General features: G+C 31.1%; 2 protein-coding genes across 2 annotated transcripts; both read right to left on the bottom strand.

Moving 5' to 3' along the window:
* Positions 1–6069: 6069 nt before the first annotated feature.
* LOC143206126 (non-structural maintenance of chromosomes element 3 homolog) lies at positions 6070–7127 on the bottom strand. Its single transcript, XM_076418994.1, has 4 exons — positions 6854–7127; positions 6580–6796; positions 6308–6522; positions 6070–6253 (listed from the first exon to the last, which is right to left on the bottom strand). The coding sequence occupies exons 1-4, from the start codon at positions 7085–7087 to the stop codon at positions 6143–6145; spliced, it is 777 nt and encodes a 258-aa protein (XP_076275109.1). The 5' UTR covers positions 7088–7127; the 3' UTR covers positions 6070–6142.
* Positions 7128–15014: 7887 nt separating this feature from the next.
* Positions 15015–16027, bottom strand: LOC143206121 (non-structural maintenance of chromosomes element 3 homolog). Its single transcript, XM_076418990.1, has 4 exons — positions 15749–16027; positions 15475–15691; positions 15203–15417; positions 15015–15148 (listed from the first exon to the last, which is right to left on the bottom strand). The coding sequence occupies exons 1-4, from the start codon at positions 15980–15982 to the stop codon at positions 15038–15040; spliced, it is 777 nt and encodes a 258-aa protein (XP_076275105.1). The 5' UTR covers positions 15983–16027; the 3' UTR covers positions 15015–15037.
* Positions 16028–16889: the final 862 nt, after the last annotated feature.

Below are 16889 nucleotides of genomic sequence, written 5' to 3'. Positions count from 1 at the left end.
GAATATTCAATGAAGTAAAAACTGTTCGTATATTAAAAACTTTTAGTTTAATTTCTTCTAGTAATTTGATATACGTAAAATATTATCATAACAATTAAAATATACAACACTACTGTCTCTGAAGGTGATTTGATCGGTGGTACGAAAATGTTTCAATACATCAAGAATCAAGATTTCAGTTCACCATCAACCATTCCTGCATATTAAAAATACATTATAAACAAAATCAGTTTTAGAGCATTACCTTACCCCACGGTATTTTGATTTTTTTCATATAAAAACCATAAATCTTCACATTAAAAGCACAAATCAAATTAAATGCACTGTTATCCTGTTATTATTAAAGAAACTGAATAATAACGTTAAAAAGCAGCAATAGAACTGACATAACACAAAATAAACCCAATATTTAATTCAAATAAAACCTAGAATAGAGCGGAAAAAACGTTTAGAGTGGGGAGTTGAGAATTAAAGTGATATATGCAACCAATCCTACAAGCTAAAGGAAATGGCGTGAATTTCAATAATAAAAAAATCATGCTAAATGTCAAATCAACAAAATCAAAATACATGCACATTTATATCGTTTATCCTGATAAAACCTACCATTAACTTGACCCCTTATTACTTGACTCATTATATCCTGACCCCGACCCTTCTACAAAACCCTGTATCATTTATCCATAATTTTTGATTCATTATAATGAAGTATTTGGTAGATAAATCATATGAGAAATAAGGGAATTTTTTAAATTTGCTCATACATTCTGCAACCATACATATCACAAATTAATAGTTATAAAAAAGTTTATTTATTTTATAAAATATTTTTTCATGATAAACGATTTAATAGCTGGCTTAGTTGCCGCAGTAGTAAAGGCGACAGGATGGTCCCCCTGTTGCGATAGTCGCGAGTTCGAATTCTGCTGGGGCATGTAAGTAAATTTGTGATGTTTGTGAATGCCCTTAGATAAGAGTACAAAATCCGACAAGGAAAATGATCCCAGTCACGCCAGTAACCAGGCTGGGTAAGACGGGATGTCTTCTGGGATAATTTCTAAGTCAATAGGCTTAATAATAACTCGCCAGTCAATAGGCTTAATAATAAACTAACTTTAAAAAAGACAAGAAAAAAAAATTACTGTATAGTATTATAATAATTACATGCAATAACATGCAATTTATAATTTAATTTTAAACGAAGTAGTATTACTTTTATATTTGAATGTTCTGTGGATCTGTAAAAACGAATGGAATTTTTCTATGAAATGGAATAATACCCCACAAATATTTTATTGTATTTTAATATGTTAATTGATATTTTTAAATATGTCCGCGGCCAGAAAACATATCGATAGAAAATAATTAAAAAAAATCAATATATGGGAGGAAAAAAAATACCGAAATCTTTAGTGCAATAACTACGGTATTAAAAAAAATAAACCAATATAAACCAAATCAATAGATTAGCCAAAATTATCTATATTTTTACTAATAATATCGATAGTTTTTATCAAGAATGTCGAAATTTTTTTTACCCCCTACAGCTCTATATTATTATGTTAAGGTTAGTTCTAGTGTGTTTCCCCGGTTATATATGTTTTCTCTTTATATTATTTGAGTATGATTTGCTTTAATTGTATACTACTATTATTTTCCTTGTTAAGCTTAAGTTATGGATTGTTATTAAATGATATAAAAATATTTTTGGCGACAGGGACTCTATTGTTGGTAAATAGCAATGTTTATAGTTAATTCACTGGTATAAAAGGATCTATATCTGGGACGCTTTTAACTTTGAAGAATAATAGATACCTCATCGTGGTATCTTTATTCGGAAACGTGGAAAAATAATCCCTCTGTGCCAGAAACAAACCGAGTTTTAGGTTTGACTAGTGAACCAGCAGAAGACAAATCCGCATTAAGTTCTAGTCACGAATTGCTGAATGTAATGATATTACATTTTCATATGAATTAATTAACGAAGAGGTATATTAATGTGAAATTATTAGATGCAATTATATATCAAAAATTTCATTGACCTCTGCACAATACAGTTTTTACCATCGCTTTCTATTTAGGAAATGAAAATTAAGCAGTGGATGATAAAAGCTTGAAGAATGCTCAAAGGAAAGCTGCACAGAGGGCTCTGAAAAATACAGAATATCAACATCATTCTTTGAAGATCAAAAAGAGTGAAAAGAACCTGAAGAAACACCTGTAGCTTTACTAAACAATTTAGCATTAAAGGTAGGGATGTCTGTACAATACTCTATAATTAATGATATTTTGGTATTCAATATTGTTTAGTTAAATATAGACATATAAATAAGGTGCCTTTTAGGAACAAATAGAAGGCAAGACTGCATCACCAGACATTTCAGAGAAAAAATCTTATTTGCATAAAATGAATGACACGGTTCATTTTAATGATACTCTTCATGTTAGAAGAAATGATTCTGACACGAAGGGACCTTTCAAAGTCCATTTTAACGTCAACGACGTCAAATTTTATGGAGAGGCGCAAACGATAAAAAATGCTCGTAATGAAGCTGCATTGCAAGCTCTAAATTATATTAACAAAACAAGGAGGAGTTCTCATTTGAAGCAATGGGTAGACAATTTATTATAGAAAATGATGATTAGATAACTTACCTTTATTTCAGGTATTTGCAAAGAACAAAATCAAATGATAAAATTACCCATTTTTATTGTGTATGAAGCTGCTCAAAAACGTAATTTGGAGGTTAACTTGGAGATAGTCTGGGCCAGCCCATAAGAAATCATTTACAACAAAATGCACGGTTGATGATTTAGAAGTCGCTGGATCAGGAAGATCGAAAAAGGATCGCTTCTGAAAATGTTACCTGGTTTAGTGAATATTCCTGAGATTGAAGGGTAAACACACAAACAGCAAGAAAACTCTAAAACTCCTCTCCAGCAACCAACAAAGTCCAAAAATAAAAATAGGAAAACAAAATTGTAGACTATTTTCGATATGATTGATAGAATGTTTGACAATGTGGTAGATTTTGACAACGGTCTTATTGGTAAAGTACAAGGCATGTCAGAGGTAATTTAAATTAGTTTTTATGATATCAAGTGTATTTTTATAGTCTATTTTCAGGATGATGCCAATTCCAACAAATCTTAAAATTAGGTCACCTTTTAAACTTAGAAGTACAATATACTGAGTTCCTTGAGAATGAACAACACTACGCAGTCTTATGATTGGGAACAATATAAGCTTTTGTAAGAAATTATTGATACAGAGTTTTTTAAAGCCTTTTTCCTTACATTATTATTTAGATGTGCTTGGGTGAAGGCGTAAATATCAAAAATTCTCGTGACCTAGTAGCTAAATATGGATTGAATGTGCTCTATTAACTAGGATTACTAGATAAATTTTTCGAAAATTCCACAGATGTCAGGTAATTTTATTTGGTTTAAATTCGCTCGGCAACCCAAAAAACAAATTTCTACAATCTTGTCAAATGTCTGTTTCTAAACAATCGGTCTTGCCGTATCATTTTTATTTTCCCACAATCTTATTACAGATGAAAATACACTTATTTAATATTGTAGTAATATTTTGGACATAGAATTATTCCAAGATTGATATATAGGAGACAATCAACATAGAAGATGAGAAAAAGGATTCTGAACTGTGACTTTATGTGTTATTTAGTATTATATTTATGTTATAAGACCGATTTTCATAAAATTACATTTATAGATATAAGTTACTTTGTTGGCAAAGGTTAATAAATAAAAATTGCACTGAGCTCAGTTTATTTTGATATATTTTGTTTGAACCTCTGAGTTGGACTTTGATTTTTTGAGTAAGGTATTTCTGTTACCTTTAATTATACAATTCCCTGTTAAAATAAAAGAAAATGAGTTTGCATTTAGGGAATTCGTTGAAAATATCTAAAATTTCATTTTAATTCGGAATATTTAATTAATTTGTCGAAAATAAATTTTATAAGATATTTTAAATTTTATAGCTTAAAATGATTATATGTAATGATACAATTATTGTCTGGAGCTTTATTTTATTTATAGTATATTGTGAAGTAACCTTTGAACTCTTAAATATAACTAATCATATTTTCTAGTCCAGCAGTTGGGTTAAATAGGAATATATTCGGATCAATTTTCTAAGATAACACACTATATTTCATTCATCCAAGAGAAGAAGATCCAAGATGGAAAGGTAATTTTAATATAAAATGCACTATGATTCAGCTGTTTTTTCATTAAAACATAATTTATTCTATATTATTGCTATAATAATAAATAAAAAAGGTTCTATTTTTAACAACTACCATTTAAGTAAGAAAAGAAGACATCGTTATCCCGTAGATTAATATTGGTAATTTGAGTGACATATTAAGAAAATTGTACAATATATATTATTATGAATTAAACATTATATAACCAATTATTTTATTGATATCATTTTTATTATTTTACCTGTCTGTCTATAAGTCTGATTATAAATATGCATAGAATTTGTCCGTATTAAAACAAAAAAATTGTTTCAAAGAGACTTGGCTTTGGCTTTATTCCTGTTACAGTCTGTTAATTCTTCTTCAATAGTCTGAAAAAATATATGCCCAGCTTAAAACACTATTTTTTTCTACCACTTTAAGTATCTACACTATTTAAATTTATAATATATATTCTTCACAATTTCTGTCTGACATGTCATGCTAAAATTATTACTTACCTTGAAAGGATTAATTTTTCTTAAATTACACATTCTAGATGTAAACTGATATTCTGATAGTCGGCGATGGTGCAACTGGAATAAGCGCGACTATACGAGCCAAACAACTGTTGGACGCGGAAGGGAAGAAAATCAGGGTCGGTGGAATCGAAGTCATAGCACACTTGATCGGTGGTCTATACGGAACATAGATTTTTAGGTAATCATCGTCGAGAAGGCCCCATAAATGGGACTGGAAAGAGAAGGGCGCGCCTCTGAACACTCCCCTAACGGAGGATAAGTTCGGTCTATTAACTAGCACCGGTAGGATTCCGGTACCAGCCCTGCCAGGTTGGATTCTTTGTCTTAAATCGATTTATATATTGAATAAATGATATTTCGTCAGGAACTCCGATGTTTAATCACGGGAACTATATCGTCCCGCTGGGACACGTTATTCAGTGGTTGGGAGAGCAAGCTGAGGCAGTGGGCCCGGGTTATGCACCTTCCGAAGTCCTGTACAACGATGACGGGAGCGTTAAAGATATCGCGACGAATGATTCAAACATAAACCGGATGCGCGGAGCACACCATCGGCTGGCCCTTGGATAAGAACACCTACGGAGGATCCTTTCTGTATCATTTAACGACGAGGTATCCCTGATCGCCGTCGGGTTTGGATTACATCAATCTGTACCTGAGCCCGTACAAGGAATTCCAAAAGTACTGAATATCCAAAGATCGGTAATGCGGTAATGTTCGTTTCTTCGCAGGTTCAAACACCATCCGTTCATAAAGCATCACTTCGAAGACGGCAATAGGATCTCACCAGGGCACCGGCAGTTTTCACAGTATCCCCAATCTCACTTTTCCTGGAGGATGCTTAGTAGTAGCTTTGCCACGGGTTTTATTACCTTGCCGAAAGTTAGTTAAAAGGATTGTACCTAATGAAAAATTAGAGCATTACACAAAAATAAGTTTTTTTTATTAATGAATTGTTTAAAAGTTCATAAAATAATCACCCAAATGTCATCAAAACACAACTGGAATCTTTTAAAGTCAACTAAAAGCGTACATATAGTGTATAACACAAATTATGTTATGCAACACTTTAAACTCGCAAAATCCTGTCAAACGAAACTTAGGCATCTTCGACGGACTCGAAGATTGTTATTGTCCCGCTGGTGTGTATGAGTTTGTGCCACTCGATTCTGGAGAGGGCCATCCACCGTAAGACGTGCAACATCAAGGACCCCAGCCAGAATAACTGGGTGGTCCCAGAAGGAGGTCGCGGCCCAGCTTACAACGCAATGTAAGGACCAATGAGATTTAACATTTTCCTATATCTTTTTATTTATATTGTATTAGTTAAGAAGATACAATTTTTGTATACAAATAAACTTTATATTGTAGTTCTACCAGTATCGGTGACTAGCTTGATTCATCCCTTGTTTCTTCCTTTAGCTCTTCTCTTTCTTTGAACTGATTCTCGGCCGCTCTGTAATGTTCTGGCCAGTCTTTTGGTTGCTTATTTCCATACATCTGTAAATCAATAATAACCTGACAATGTGCTTATAAGTCAACTGAAATAGTTACCTCACACACGAACTGTAAAACCTTCATCTTTGAGATTTCAATTTCAGCTCGAATCCCCCATTGGAAAGTTTGTATTTTCGTTTTCTCATCAAACTCACAGTGAAGGTAATAATTCTTTATCAAGGTTTCTCTTATATATTCTTTGACTTTACCGAAAAATGGATGCTCAACTTCTACATCAATATCCAAGGACTTCAGGAAACTATAAAGGGATTCTGAAATAATAAATCAACAATATAAAAACAATAAAGGAATGGTATCGTAGAGCTCACTGTCTGATACTGGCGCGTTTGTCATAAATATATGGGATAAAATTAATAGAGTCAGTATCTTGTGAGCAGCATTTGGTACATTTGAACCAGTTTCATAACTAGAAACACATTCTTCCTCTTCATCGGAATAATTTACAGGAGGCAACATACTAATTAAAAAATAAATTTTTTTTTTCATTTTTACATCATCATATTCAGTAAGTGTGTAACCATATACCTAAAAATGTATGCAAAACAATATCAACAACATCCATATAACAATAATAATACCAACATTTTCCAGAACCTTAATTGCTTGTTGTATAACACTATCCACGCATTGGCCCTTTTTGTGAATTACATTTTGATTTAATTCGGATCTGGTATAAAATGAATTTTCGTCAGCTTTAAGAATAATGTACCTGACTACATCATTGATTATATTTTCTGTATTTTGATCCGGTACGTCTGGATCAGTCTGTGATTTGGTTTTTTGAGACCCGCTAACTGATCTTCGCTTCTTCGACATTTTTACGACTTGAAGAACTTTAAAATCGTGTATCAGCTATCTCCATACAGCACTATCAACACAAAAATTTAAATAACTAGCCGCTAGGGATGCAGAAAAAATATCGATATTTTTTTGTCGATATATCGATATTTTTTAGATGATATAATTTCAGAAGATTAAGTACAATTAAAAAAAACTTTCAAATCGGAACTTACTTTTAAACGTTTAGTGAATTCTGGTACTTAATTTTAATGGTTTATCAAAAATACCGTTATTCCTTAAGAGTTTTAGAAAAAAATATTTTTTAGGCTAATATTTGACTACGTTTATTTTCAATTAAAAATATACATACATTTTTTTGTAAAATATCGATATATCTTATACTTATTGCAAAAAATATATATATTTTTTCCTTCGACATATCGATATTTTTTGTGGCCAACATGCCTACTAACCACTACAAAATATGCAAAATCTAATGCACGGCTTGGCTTTTTATTTTAATTCTTAATGTCAGACGAGTATGTTCGATCCCTTTCCTATATAAATTGTAAGAGAGGAAAGGACGGATATAATTGCTTGGAGCAATTAATTTAATATTTGCTTATATTTTACAACCTTAGTATACGCGAGACGTATTCCTTCACGTACTAACTTTAAAAAAGAAAAAGAAAAACATTACTGAATACTATTAATATATCTATAATACTTACATTTTAAAGGAAGTGGAGTTACTTTTATATTTGAATGTTCTGAGATGAATTGCTATTTTTAAACAATATACTAAATAAATATAAACAATACAATACAACTTAAACTAAACATGTATTACTATGTGATATATAACATGTATTACAATAACCATGAATTAAAAATGATCGCACAATAACTACTAGAGCTTTTTAAAATAAAATTAATGCTTTATTTATTATCGGACAGAAATATTTTCTAACAAAAACCGAGGGTGTTAGATACACACCAAAAAGTCAATCAAAAGAAATATTACCTATTACTTATTTGTCATTCACAATTTTAATTTTTTACCCTATTACATTAACAATCTTGAAAAATATCGTTCCAAAGTGTTGCTATATTAATATACAATATATTTTTATTTAGAAGCAAACTACCAAAAAAATCATAAAACTAAATATATTATATATAAATCTAGGAAAGCATAAATTCGGTATACATTTTTGTCAAGGTCGCGCCTAGGACGACAGAGTCAGAACGTTAAAAAGCAGTCGAATGAAACTAGTAGAACCGAAAATAGTAACTAAAAGTACACGACTCAAAAACAATCGATAGTAAAAAGTAATACAATCAGTCGAACCGAAACTAGCGACTGATTAGCCATAGTTCCCAACGCTAATTATGTTCTAATAAAAAAGTGCATTTCCTTACTGCCCCAACTAAAATTGAATTAGTGTTGGTAACTATCGAATAAAAACAGTCGATTCGACCACTATTTTTTAAGTTAATCATGTTTCTCCCATAATAAAGTTAAGTGAGTAATTTAAAAATGATGTTACTAACATTTGTCTTAAAAATATCTTCAATATATGCCCGAAAATATATTTGATTTATAATAATCATTGAAGTAATTTACGTCTGCATATTAAAGTATACGCAAAATATATCATGAGCTAACACTTACTAACCATTTTCAAATTCCATTTAATAAAACCTAAGTATTGAAAAATTTAAAATTTATACATTATAACAAAGGCGTCATAAGTGAGATTATTTTTAAAATTGTAGAATAACAATCAGCGCACCTAAAAGCAAATATACATATATATTCTTATTCTTCCCTTTTATATAATAAACATAAATATGGAATATTCAATGAAGTAAAAACTGTTCGTATATTAAAAACTTTTAGTTTAATTTCTTCTAGTAATTTGATATACGTAAAATATTATCATAACAATTAAAATATACAACACTACTGTCTCTGAAGGTGATTTGATCGGTGGTACGAAAATGTTTCAATACATCAAGAATCAAGATTTCAGTTCACCATCAACCATTCCTGCACATTAAAAATACATTATAAACAAAATCAGTTTTAGAGCATTACCTTACCCCACGGTATTTTGATTTTTTTCATATAAAAACCATAAATCTTCACATTAAAAGCACAAATCAAATTAAATGCACTGTTATCCTGTTATTATTAAAGAAACCGAATAATAACGTTAAAAAGCAGCAATAGAACTGACATAACACAAAATAAACCCAATATTTAATTCAAATAAAACCTAGAATAGAGCGGAAAAAACGTTTAGAGTGGGGAGTTGAGAATTAAAGTGATATATGCAACCAATCCTACAAGCTAAAGGAAATGGCGTGAATTTCAATAATAAAAAAATCATGCTAAATGTCAAATCAACAAAATCAAAATACATGCACATTTATATCGTTTATCCTGATAAAACCTACCATTAACTTGACCCCTTATTACTTGACTCATTATATCCTGACCCCGACCCTTCTACAAAACCCTGTATCATTTATCCATAATTTTTGATTCATTATAATGAAGTATTTGGTAGATAAATCATATGAGAAATAAGGGAATTTTTTAAATTTGCTCATACATTCTGCAACCATACATATCACAAATTAATAGTTATAAAAAAGTTTATTTATTTTATAAAATATTTTTTCATGATAAACGATTTAATAGCTGGCTTAGTTGCCGCAGTAGTAAAGGCGACAGGATGGTCCCCCTGTTGCGATAGTCGCGAGTTCGAATTCTGCTGGGGCATGTAAGTAAATTTGTGATGTTTGTGAATGCCCTTAGGTAAGAGTACAAAATCCGACAAGGAAAATGATCCCAGTCACGCCAGTAACCAGGCTGGGTAAGACGGGATGTCTTCTGGGATAATTTCTAAGTTGGCCACTCGCCAGTCAGTAGGCTTAATAATAAACTAACTTTAAAAAAGACAAGAAAAAAAAATTACTGTATAGTATTATAATAATTACATGCAATAACATGCAATTTATAATTTAATTTTAAACGAAGTAGTATTACTTTTATATTTGAATGTTCTGTGGATCTGTAAAAAAGAATGGAATTTTTCTATGAAATGGAATAATACCCCACAAATATTTTATTGTATTTTAATATGTTAATTGATATTTTTAAATATGTCCGCGGCCAGAAAACATATCGATAGAAAATAATTTTAAAAAATCAATATATGGGAGGAAAAAAAATACCGAAATCTTTAGTGCAATAACTACGGTATTAAAAAAAATAAACCAATATAAACCAAATCAATAGATTAGCCAAAATTATCTATATTTTTACTAATAATATCGATAGTTTTTATCAAGAATATCGAATTTTTTTTACCCCCTACAGCTCTATATTATTATGTTAAGGTTAGTTCTAGTGTGTTTCCCCGGTTATATATGTTTTCTCTTTATATTATTTGAGTATGATTTGCTTTAATTGTATACTACTATTATTTTCCTTGTTAAGCTTAAGTTATGGATTGTTATTAAATGATATAAAAATATTTTTGGCGACAGGGACTCTATTGTTGGTAAATAGCAATGTTTATAGTTAATTCACTGGTATAAAAGGATCTATATCTGGGACGCTTTTAACTTTGAAGAATAATAGATACCTCATCGTGGTATCTTTATTCGGAAACGTGGAAAAATAATCCCTCTGTGCCAGAAACAAACCGAGTTTTAGGTTTGACTAGTGAACCAGCAGAAGACAAATCCGCATTAAGTTCTAGTCACGAATTGCTGAATGTAATGATATTACATTTTCATATGAATTAATTAACGAAGAGGTATATTAATGTGAAATTATTAGATGCAATTATATATCAAAAATTTCATTGACCTCTGCACAATACAGTTTTTACCATCGCTTTCTATTTAGGAAATGAAAATTAAGCAGTGGATGGTAAAAGCTTGAAGAATGCTCAAAGGAAAGCTGCACAGAGGGCTCTGAAAAATACAGAATATCAACATCATTCTTTGAAGATCAAAAAGAGTGAAAAGAACCTGAAGAAACACCTGTAGCTTTACTAAACAATTTAGCATTAAAGGTAAGGATGTCTGTACAATACTCTATAATTAATGATATTTTGGTATTCAATATTGTTTAGTTAAATATAGACATATAAATAAGGTGCCTTTTAGGAACAAATAGAAGGCAAGACTGCATCACCAGACATTTCAGAGAAAAAATCTTATTTGCATAAAATGAATGACACGGTTCATTTTAATGATACTCTTCATGTTAGAAGAAATGATTCTGACACGAAGGGACCTTTCAAAGTCCATTTTAACGTCAACGACGTCAAATTTTATGGAGAGGCGCAAACGATAAAAAATGCTCGTAATGAAGCTGCATTGCAAGCTCTAAATTATATTAACAAAACAAGGAGGAGTTCTCATTTGAAGCAATGGGTAGACAATTTATTATAGAAAATGATGATTAGATAACTTACCTTTATTTCAGGTAATTGCAAAGAACAAAATCAAATGATAAAATTACCCATTTTTATTGTGTATGAAGCTGCTCAAAAACGTAATTTGGAGGTTAACTTGGAGATAGTCTGGGCCAGCCCATAAGAAATCATTTACAACAAAATGCACGGTTGATGATTTAGAAGTCGCTGGATCAGGAAGATCGAAAAAGGATCGCTTCTGAAAATGTTACCTGGTTTAGTGAATATTCCTGAGATTGAAGGGTAAACACACAAACAGCAAGAAAACTCTAAAACTCCTCTCCAGCAACCAACAAAGTCCAAAAATAAAAATAGGAAAACAAAATTGTAGACTATTTTCGATATGATTGATAGAATGTTTGACAATGTGGTAGATTTTGACAACGGTCTTATTGGTAAAGTACAAGGCATGTCAGAGGTAATTTAAATTAGTTTTTATGATATCAAGTGTATTTTTATAGTCTATTTTCAGGATGATGCCAATTCCAACAAATCTTAAAATTAGGTCACCTTTTAAACTTAGAAGTACAATATACTGAGTTCCTTGAGAATGAACAACACTACGCAGTCTTATGATTGGGAACAATATAAGCTTTTGTAAGAAATTATTGATACAGAGTTTTTTAAAGCCTTTTTCCTTACATTATTATTTAGATGTGCTTGGGTGAAGGCGTAAATATCAAAAATTCTCGTGACCTAGTAGCTAAATATGGATTGAATGTGCTCTATTAACTAGGATTACTAGATAAATTTTTCGAAAATTCCACAGATGTCAGGTAATTTTATTTGGTTTAAATTCGCTCGGCAACCCAAAAAACAAATTTCTACAATCTTGTCAAATGTCTGTTTCTAAACAATCGGTCTTGCCGTATCATTTTTATTTTCCCACAATCTTATTACAGATGAAAATACACTTATTTAATATTGTAGTAATATTTTGGACATAGAATTATTCCAAGATTGATATATAGGAGACAATCAACATAGAAGATGAGAAAAAGGATTCTGAACTGTGACTTTATGTGTTATTTAGTATTATATTTATGTTATAAGACCGATTTTCATAAAATTACATTTATAGATATAAGTTACTTTGTTGGCAAAGGTTAATAAATAAAAATTGCACTGAGCTCAGTTTATTTTGATATATTTTGTTTGAACCTCTGAGTTGGACTTTGATTTTTTGAGTAAGGTATTTCTGTTACCTTTAATTATACAATTCCCTGTTAAAATAAAAGAAAATGAGTTTGCATTTAGGGAATTCGTTGAAAATATCTAAAATTTCATTTTAATTCGGAATATTTAATTAATTTGTCGAAAATAAATTTTATAAGATATTTTAAATTTTATAGCTTAAAATGATTATATGTAATGATACAATTATTGTCTGGAGCTTTATTTTATTTATAGTATATTGTGAAGTAAACTTTGAACTCTTAAATATAACTAATCATATTTTCTAGTCCAGCAGTTGGGTTAAATAGGAATATATTCGGATCAATTTTCTAAGATAACACACTATATTTCATTCATCCAAGAGAAGAAGATCCAAGATGGAAAGGTAATTTTAATATAAAATGCACTATGATTCAGCTGTTTTTTCATTAAAACATAATTTATTCTATATTATTGCTATAATAATAAATAAAAAAGGTTCTATTTTTAACAACTACCATTTAAGTAAGAAAAGAAGACATCGTTATCCCGTAGATTAATATTGGTAATTTGAGTGACATATTAAGAAAATTGTACAATATATATTATTATGAATTAAACATTATATAACCAATTATTTTATTGATATCATTTTTATTATTTTACCTGTCTGTATATAAGTCTGATTATAAATATGCATAGAATTTGTCCATATTAAAACAAAAAAATTGTTTCAAAGAGACTTGGCTTTGGCTTTATTCCTGTTACAGTCTGTTAATTCTTCTTCAATAGTCTGAAAAAATATATGCCCAGCTTAAAACACTATTTTTTTCTACCACTTTAAGTATCTACACTATTTAAATTTATAATATATATTCTTCACAATTTCTGTCTGACATGTCATGCTAAAATTATTACTTACCTTGAAAGGATTAATTTTTCTTAAATTACACATTCTAGATGTAAACTGATATTCTGATAGTCGGCGATGGTGCAACTGGAATAAGCGCGACTATACGAGCCAAACAACTGTTGGACGCGGAAGGGAAGAAAATCAGGGTCGGTGGAATCGAAGTCATAGCACACTTGATCGGTGGTCTATACGGAACATAGATTTTTAGGTAATCATCGTCGAGAAGGCCCCATAAATGGGACTGGAAAGAGAAGGGCGCGCCTCTGAACACTCCCCTAACGGAGGATAAGTTCGGTCTATTAACTAGCACCGGTAGGATTCCGGTACCAGCCCTGCCAGGTTGGATTCTTTGTCTTAAATCGATTTATATATTGAATAAATGATATTTCGTCAGGAACTCCGATGTTTAATCACGGGAACTATATCGTCCCGCTGGGACACGTTATTCAGTGGTTGGGAGAGCAAGCTGAGGCAGTGGGCCCGGGTTATGCACCTTCCGAAGTCCTGTACAACGATGACGGGAGCGTTAAAGATATCGCGACGAATGATTCAAACATAAACCGGATGCGCGGAGCACACCATCGGCTGGCCCTTGGATAAGAACACCTACGGAGGATCCTTTCTGTATCATTTAACGACGAGGTATCCCTGATCGCCGTCGGGTTTGGATTACATCAATCTGTACCTGAGCCCGTACAAGGAATTCCAAAAGTACTGAATATCCAAAGATCGGTAATGCGGTAATGTTCGTTTCTTCGCAGGTTCAAACACCATCCGTTCATAAAGCATCACTTCGAAGACGGCAATAGGATCTCACCAGGGCACCGGCAGTTTTCACAGTATCCCCAATCTCACTTTTCCTGGAGGATGCTTAGTAGTAGCTTTGCCACGGGTTTTATTACCTTGCCGAAAGTTAGTTAAAAGGATTGTACCTAATGAAAAATTAGAGCATTACACAAAAATAAGTTTTTTTTATTAATGAATTGTTTAAAAGTTCATAAAATAATCACCCAAATGTCATCAAAACACAACTGGAATCTTTTAAAGTCAACTAAAAGCGTACATATAGTGTATAACACAAATTATGTTATGCAACACTTTAAACTCGCAAAATCCTGTCAAACGAAACTTAGGCATCTTCGACGGACTCGAAGATTGTTATTGTCCCGCTGGTGTGTATGAGTTTGTGCCACTCGATTCTGGAGAGGGCCATCCACCGTAAGACGTGCAACATCAAGGACCCCAGCCAGAATAACTGGGTGGTCCCAGAAGGAGGTCGCGGCCCAGCTTACAACGCAATGTAAGGACCAATGAGATTTAACATTTTCCTATATCTTTTTATTTATATTGTATTAGTTAAGAAGATACAATTTTTGTATACAAATAAACTTTATATTGTAGTTCTACCAGTATCGGTGACTAGCTTGATTCATCCCTTGTTTCTTCCTTTAGCTCTTCTCTTTCTTTGAACTGATTCTCGGCCGCTCTGTAATGTTCTGGCCAGTCTTTTGGTTGCTTATTTCCATACATCTGTAAATCAATAATAACCTGACAATGTGCTTATAAGTCAACTGAAATAGTTACCTCACACACGAACTGTAAAACCTTCATCTTTGAGATTTCAATTTCAGCTCGAATCCCCCATTGGAAAGTTTGTATTTTCGTTTTCTCATCAAACTCACAGTGAAGGTAATAATTCTTTATCAAGGTTTCTCTTATATATTCTTTGACTTTACCGAAAAATGGATGCTCAACTTCTACATCAATATCCAAGGACTTCAGGAAACTATAAAGGGATTCTGAAATAATAAATCAACAATATAAAAACAATAAAGGAATGGTATCGTAGAGCTCACTGTCTGATACTGGCGCGTTTGTCATAAATATATGGGATAAAATTAATAGAGTCAGTATCTTGTGAGCAGCATTTGGTACATTTGAACCAGTTTCATAACTAGAAACACATTCTTCCTCTTCATCGGAATAATTTACAGAAGGCAACATACTAATTAAAAAATAAATTTTTTTTTTCATTTTTACATCATCATATTCAGTAAGTGTGTAACCATATACCTAAAAATGTATGCAAAACAATATCAACAACATCCATATAACAATAATAATACCAACATTTTCCAGAACCTTAATTGCTTGTTGTATAACACTATCCACGCATTGGCCCTTTTTGTGAATTACATTTTGATTTAATTCGGATCTGGTATAAAATGACTTTTCGTCAGCTTTAAGAATAATGTACCTGACTACATCATTGATTATATTTTCTGTATTTTGATCCGGTACGTCTGGATCAGTCTGTGATTTGGTTTTTTGAGACCCGCTAACTGATCTTCGCTTCTTCGACATTTTTACGACTTGAAGAACTTTAAAATCGTGTATCAGCTATCTCCATACAGCACTATCAACACAAAAATTTAAATAACTAGCCGCTAGGGATGCAGAAAAAATATCGATATTTTTTTGTCGATATATCGATATTTTTTAGATGATATAATTTCAGAAGATTAAGTACAATTAAAAAAAACTTTCAAATCGGAACTTACTTTTAAACGTTTAGTGAATTCTGGTACTTAATTTTAATGGTTTATCAAAAATACCGTTATTCCTTAAGAGTTTTAGAAAAAAATATTTTTTAGGCTAATATTTGACTACGTTTATTTTCAATTAAAAATATACATACATTTTTTTGTAAAATATCGATATATCTTATACTTATTGCAAAAAATATGGATATTTTTTCCTTCGACATATCGATATTTTTTGTGGCCAACATGCCTACTAACCACTACAAAATATGCAAAATCTAATGCACGGCTTGGCTTTTTATTTTAATTCTTAATGTCAGACGAGTATGTTCGATCCCTTTCCTATATAAATTGTAAGAGAGGAAAGGACGGATATAATTGCTTGGAGCAATTAATTTAATATTTGCTTATATTTTACAACCTTAGTATACGCGAGACGTATTCCTTCACGTACTAACTTTAAAAAAGAAAAAAAAAACATTACTGAATACTATTAATATATCTATAATACTTACATTTTAAAGGAAGTGGAGTTACTTTTATATTTGAATGTTCTGAGATGAATTGCTATTTTTAAACAATATACTAAATACATATAAACAATACAATACAACTTAAACTAAACATGTATTACTATGTGATATATAACATGTATTACAATAACCATGAATTAAAAATGATCGCACAATAACTACTAGAGCTTTTTAAAATAAAATTAATGCTTTATT

Source organism: Rhynchophorus ferrugineus, unplaced genomic scaffold, assembly GCF_030347505.1.
Source record: "Rhynchophorus ferrugineus isolate W39M unplaced genomic scaffold, kcgeb_rfMv2 rfM555, whole genome shotgun sequence".
Lineage (NCBI taxonomy): Eukaryota > Metazoa > Arthropoda > Insecta > Coleoptera > Curculionidae > Rhynchophorus > Rhynchophorus ferrugineus.
Note: the sequence above shows the minus strand (reverse complement) of the source record. Positions and strands in the feature narration are given on the sequence as shown.

What these genes read in the sequence shown, in the direction of transcription:
- LOC143206126 (XM_076418994.1), bottom strand. Translation starts at nt 7,087, where the DNA reads ATGTCGAAGAAGCGAAGATCAGTTAGCGGGTCTCAAAAAACCAAATCA. An exon ending in AAACGCGCCAGTATCAGACA is followed by an intron (nt 6,523 to 6,579) that starts GTGAGCTCTACG and finishes TTATTATTTCAG; the next exon opens with AATCCCTTTATAGTTTCCTG. An exon ending in TTTTACAGTTCGTGTGTGAG is followed by an intron (nt 6,254 to 6,307) that starts GTAACTATTTCA and finishes ATTGATTTACAG; the next exon opens with ATGTATGGAAATAAGCAACC.
- LOC143206121 (XM_076418990.1), bottom strand. Translation starts at nt 15,982, where the DNA reads ATGTCGAAGAAGCGAAGATCAGTTAGCGGGTCTCAAAAAACCAAATCA. An exon ending in AAACGCGCCAGTATCAGACA is followed by an intron (nt 15,418 to 15,474) that starts GTGAGCTCTACG and finishes TTATTATTTCAG; the next exon opens with AATCCCTTTATAGTTTCCTG. An exon ending in TTTTACAGTTCGTGTGTGAG is followed by an intron (nt 15,149 to 15,202) that starts GTAACTATTTCA and finishes ATTGATTTACAG; the next exon opens with ATGTATGGAAATAAGCAACC.